Here is a 6,000-nt window from a genome sequence, read left to right on the forward strand (position 1 = left end):
ATTGGTGCAGACTTAAAGGAACTATGCTGTTTTATTGATTTATGATGTTTATTGGGGTGCACTTATAATGTTAGAATGCTTTTGACATGAAAATTGGCATAGTTTATAAACAAAAGGCATTTTTCCTACCCTGATTTTAACCCTCTGCTCTGAACCCTCCAATTGAAGGAGCATGTCTGCTGCAGTCTAAATACCCACTGCTGTGATTGGCTAATGTCTTTCTATTTTAAATAGTGTTACTCTCTCTCTTTTTTAAATGTTTTTACTATTACAGCTCTCATGGTTAACTAATTGTGAAAAGTGTTGCATTACATTTAGATCTATGGTATTATATTCACATTATATTTAGATTGTGGCATGAAAGGCTGCAGAGATGAACATTGTAGCCGATCATAGACACATGTTGAGCGCATGAAAGCAGGATCTCGTCATTGCATCTCTGTTTCTGTACATCTCCGTTTCTGAATACTTTCATCTTCGCAAATGTGATATAGTTAAGTGATTTGTTGAATAAAACGGGAGTTTTGGAGCGAATCCAGAATGATAAACGCATCACTGGGTGTGTTTACATGCACGTTCTTAAGCCGATTGTGCCTAATAAGCCGACAGTCATTATTGTCATGTAAACGCGGTAACCCGTTTTCTTTTATCAGAGTAAGGTCATAAACGGCGTAAGCATAAACCGTCGGCACAGGTAGTTTTTTGCCTCTTACCCCAATTTCGCGCTGCATGTAAGCAAATTAACCTGCTTGCTTTCTGTCGGCTTATTGAAGTGCGCATGTGTGATAGGTGGAAAAACACAAACTTAGAGCAGATTTAAATGCATGCAGACAGAGCGAGCTAGCGTTTTGCTAGCAAGGACATTGAAATAAGACATATTTCACAAACGCAGACTCTTTTAAGACCAAGAAAGTTGTAAAGATGTGTTCTCATTTCATGCAGCAGAAGTAGAAGAGGTTCAGTCCAAACGCTGCATCTCTAACTGATGAGGGATAATATGAACCGAAAATCTCCCGCTGACACGGTGAATGCTTTATTTTTTGCAAGTTGACATATAGCCACTGGTTTGATTTACTGACACACAGACAAAGAACATCTGACTGTAGCCTATGTGAATCATTACATTTCAGATCAGGCATTAGAATGAACACAGTTACATTTCTGTTGCATTACTATCAAGCCCATGCACTGCACAGTATTTTGCAATCCTCATCGGCATGGTTATTGCTTGGTAGCTCGATCTGGTTTAACACTAGGCCTATGTTACATGCGCGAATTGGTGGTCGGAGCTAAACAGGCAGTGGTGAACTAGGTGTTGATCTTTTTCTGCAGGGGCGGTGCTTGCCTCACTTTGATGTTATAGATCTCCACTTCCGTCGTTTGCTGGGCCTGGTGTCAATAAAAGCTTTTATTGGACTAACAAGGACATTTTCATTCTGACACTCATTCTGATATTCTTAAAGTATGATGACCTCTACAACAAAAAGTAATAAAAAAATTAAATTAAAACAAATTGTGGATCTTGTGCTTCCGACATTTAAATTCTGACATCTTGAGGAGAAACTGATAAGCCTCCTGCATGTTAAACACGAAGCTGTTGAATCTATGGAGAGCAAGAAGCCTTACATCTCGCCATCTTACATCTCTGTGATGAGTTAATTAGACCTGTGTGCTTATTGAACTGCACTGGGTTGAATGTAATTTGACAAAAGCTTTATGCGCATAGCCTGGCTGAAGTAGTTGTGTGTACACTTTATTCTTCCTTTGGAGTGATATGAACACACAAAACAAACATGGCTTATGGGTCAAATGACCTGAAAGACTCTTGTTCCCTGCTGGAAGTCTGATCTAAACTCACAGATAAGTAGAAAGGGATGCTTTCTGGGATCCCGTCAGGTGTAACAAATGACTTTTAAACAACCAGCAGCATTGAGATGGAAATATGCTATTAAAAGAGATAAAGAGAGTGAGGAGAACAAAAATTATAATAATGTCATTGGTTTCTGAAGAGCACAAGATTGGACATTCATAAGCTTTTCTTCCTCACAGATGGCTCAGTTTTCTTTTGGCCTCAATTGTATCATAATCATCAGCACAAGTCAATCGCCTCAGACCTGGCTTTACAAACACTCTATCTGCGCATGAAGAGTTATTCAGTCTTCAAATGCCAGGAATAAAACAATATGCTATTGCATTATTTGAATACCCTACAAGATCACAGCAACTACACTGATGTGCTAAGGCAATAAAAAAGAGTTCCACATAAGTCAATTAGCAGCTGTATCGAATCCGAATTGCTCTTTTGCACCCCTGCTAGCCAGTTGGGACATTTCATAACATTTGCAAAAGCTGCACAGAGAAAATCACAGGACCATGTCTTCACTCAGTTAGTATTTCACAACACACATACGATCAATCGTCGCTCAAATCATTGTCAGAGCAAAATACTCTCCGCAGCTCTAGCTGTCCAAAGCGCTGGAAGTGATTAAACACTTATTATTGGTAGCTGAAAGCTTGTATGTTTTGACTGTCAGAGTTTCAGCACATTACTTCGTAATAGTGCCAAACTGGGCCACGGTCCAGAGTGCAGACTGATAAACCTGCTGCATCCTTTTTAAGGCTAAAAATAAAGGCTTTTCTTCTTTACCTTTCAGTGATGTCATTTGATATCATTCAGAATATATGATATGCTTGTGATGCAGTGCCAAGCTTCTATTATAAGCGAGAATTGACATTCTTTTCAAATGTCTTGAGGCTCAGCTGAGGACTGGCAGGGGATCGTGTCCTGTCCCTGCTTGTATTTACTGTCTACAGAATTCAATAGCACACCCACACACTGCTGAGTCACATTGGCAATGATCTCCCCAGTCGAAGGATAGTCATTAATTACCTCCACAGTTTCCCTTACAATCTCAGTGTCAAAAAATTGTCTAATGACACAGTTTAAGTGTTATTCTGCTAAGACATTTAAACAGAACAAAAATGTAACAAGCTAAGCTAAATACGCTTCTGGTGAGACAACCCATTGCAATATGTTTTTAAAAGTTTATATTATATATATATATATATATATATATATATATATATATATATATATATATATATATATATATATATATATATATATATATATATATATAGTATTTTATATTTAATTTTATGTAAATTACATTCTAGACAATCTTTTTTTACTATACAAATTGAATAATTTGTAATACTATATAAGTTTGTATATATATATATATATATATATATATATATATATATATATATATATATATATATATATAATGTTTTGATGTAAATTACAATCAATCGGGTTTTTTTCCCGTTTTTTTTTTTACTATACAAGGCACTGACACCAACACAAAACACAATGGAAATAACCACAGGATAAAAATAAGCCTCTGTAGTAACTGTCACCAGTAGCAACAAACTGACACCATGAGTTTAATACACACACTAAAATAATGCTAATATGAACGAAGCAACATAGCAATCACAATAAAACCATCATATCTAATCTAATGCACATAACTGTTACAACAAAAGAAGAAGCATGTAACTTTCTAAATGACACCTAAACAAACGTGAATGTTTGGGCAGGGGGTTCTGGGAACCCCCTCTTTCCCAGTAAACACAATGAGGAAATATGCGTTCTCTTCATAAATTTTCTCTTCATTAATTTTACTATAGAGTTGCATTTAGGCTATTTTCTTCTTTTAAAAAAATCGGCGCATGAAGGTAACTTACATCTAAACAATTAAACGTTGTTGTTTTTTTTGTTTTGTTTTTTCTAATTCTCTGTTAAAAATACTAAAATATTAGCAGTTAAGCTACTATAGGCTTTTATGGGGTAATAGTCGTACCTGTGTATGGAGGATGCGACTCATTGCTCCAGTGTTTGTCTGCAGAAACCTTCAAACAGCACAGCGCTCCTTTACTCCAAATGCAGCTGTTCGGATGCTCCGCTCCGAGGTGACAGACCTCTGTTTCAAAACAACAGATAGGCTACGCACCCCAAGGATGGTCAGTGTAGCGCTTACAACTGGAAATAAACTGCCGAATTCTGCGCGCATTTGAATCGCTGCCTCATTTTCACCCAGTTGCAGAATAGTTATTATTATGGCGATATATCCTTACTATTTAGGGGTTCAGACGGACACTTAATCCACGGTAAATAATCTTCTGTCGAGTTTGAGTTTTTAAGGTCCTCAGAGGCAGGTGTAAATGGTCTGTTCAAACGCGATACCAGTCACGCGCAACACTCAGTCAGTGCTTTCTGCTAGATATGATAAGCCTTTCGACCTGCTCCCCTGCGGCTGGAATTGAACTTTTCCAAGAGTACTGCCACAATTTGCTCTCTTTTCCAAAATTATTTCGATCCTTGTAAACACGGCGGACGCTCTTCACGTTGCCTTCTCACACCGAGTGACCCTCTGTTTGTGTCCCATCGGTCAACAGTAAAGCGTTCACATGAAGCCCTACATGACAGCAAGGAGGCGTCACTGCGCGCGGATGAAAGAAATAGACGTTTGGATTTTACGCGCGTGCGGCTAGATGTTGTCCAGCGAGCAATATGTGCGTCGACAATTGTTAGAAGTCGAGCAGAGTTCGCCGGTGCAAACTAATCCGTGCAGTTCCCACGCGGGCTATGCGTCTTCATCCTAACCCGGTTCACTCTCTCGCGTGCGCTCAGCAGCAGACCCAGCGCTGAACAGCCTTCATAATGAGTGAATTCCATTCGAAAGTGTGCATCACTATACTCTGCTCACTCAGAAGGTGGAGAACACTTGAAGTGAGTACTCTAAAGGACACAGGGCGCATTACTATCTTATTTGGAGCACACTACACCAATATATAGTGTAGCCTACATTCGTCATACAGTATCAATTTATTTCCATCAGATAGTAATGCATGGACAAATTGTTCAAAATAGCATCGCAACACCGCCTATTGTTTAAAAAAAAAAACGTTTGCGTCGTATATTTGTCATTCATTCAAATATATTTCAAATCGTGTATACTATCATGTGCCCCCTAAAACAAATAAGGAATGGTTACCCAGAAAATGCCAATCCCACTTTAAATGTTCATATAAATTACTTTGTCTTTAAAACGAAATAATAAAACGAATGGCAAATCTTATGTAGTTTCTTTTGCTTCTAGTGAATTAGAAAGAAGTTATCTTCAGGAATGTCCTGTTATTACACTGTAAAAAAATAATATGTTCAATAAGTTATGACAACATATGTTTTTACATTGTTTTAACTCATCAAAATAAGTTATACAAGATGTAACTCATTTTTTAAAAGTTAGTTTAACATCATTTAAGTTGAAATAAACATCCAAGTCGATTGTACTGCAAAAGCTCAAAATGTACATTTACATTTAATAATTTAGCAGACGCTTTTATCCAAAGCGACTTACAAAAAAGGGGAGCGACTTAAAAAAAAGGCAAAATTTGCCTTTTTTTACAGTGTAGGGTTATGATGCAGCCTTACTCATATCTTATCTGAATAAGCAAAAGTATAAATCGATGAATCAATTTATAATCTATCCGTTTATAAATACAATTTATAAATTAATTAATAAAACATTTATAAAATAAATGTTTTATTATAACAATTTACATGCCTTTTAAATCTCTATTTAATCATCAAATTCTAGTTATTCAGACTTTTTTTTTTTTTTTCATAACTCTCCTAATCAGTTATCAAAGATCTCACACAATAACATTTGTAAATTGTACTTAACTTGTACTAATACCTGTTTTGAGTTGTTTGGGGTACTGACATATCTTGCTTAAAGGTAACAGCACAGTAAATCCTTCTCATTCCAGCTACTGTCCCCTATAAATGATGGACATAAGTGTTGAAAAAAACAAAACAATACACTATTCAATCGTCCTCCATACTGGATTAATGCAGTTGCGCATTCCGGTTGCTTTTTATAAAAGGAAAGGGGGACTCACTAGGCTCAGTGATGGCCTTTGCTGTGG

The 6,000-nt window shown here is 36.9% G+C and overlaps 1 protein-coding gene across 1 annotated transcript in view; it reads right to left on the reverse strand.

The window, feature by feature from the left end:
• crhr1 (corticotropin releasing hormone receptor 1) overlaps positions 1-4,780 on the reverse strand; it is a 234,512-nt gene extending 229,732 nt beyond the window's left edge. The window contains exon 1 of the mRNA XM_067412726.1: positions 3,870-4,780. Within this exon, the coding sequence (XP_067268827.1) occupies positions 3,870-3,893 (24 nt within the window). The 5' untranslated portion in view covers positions 3,894-4,780. The remainder of the gene's footprint in view (positions 1-3,869) is intronic.
• Between the last annotated feature and the right edge of the window lie 1,220 nt (positions 4,781-6,000).

Source organism: Pseudorasbora parva, chromosome 2 (assembly GCF_024679245.1).
Source record: "Pseudorasbora parva isolate DD20220531a chromosome 2, ASM2467924v1, whole genome shotgun sequence".
Classification (NCBI taxonomy): domain Eukaryota; kingdom Metazoa; phylum Chordata; class Actinopteri; order Cypriniformes; family Gobionidae; genus Pseudorasbora; species Pseudorasbora parva.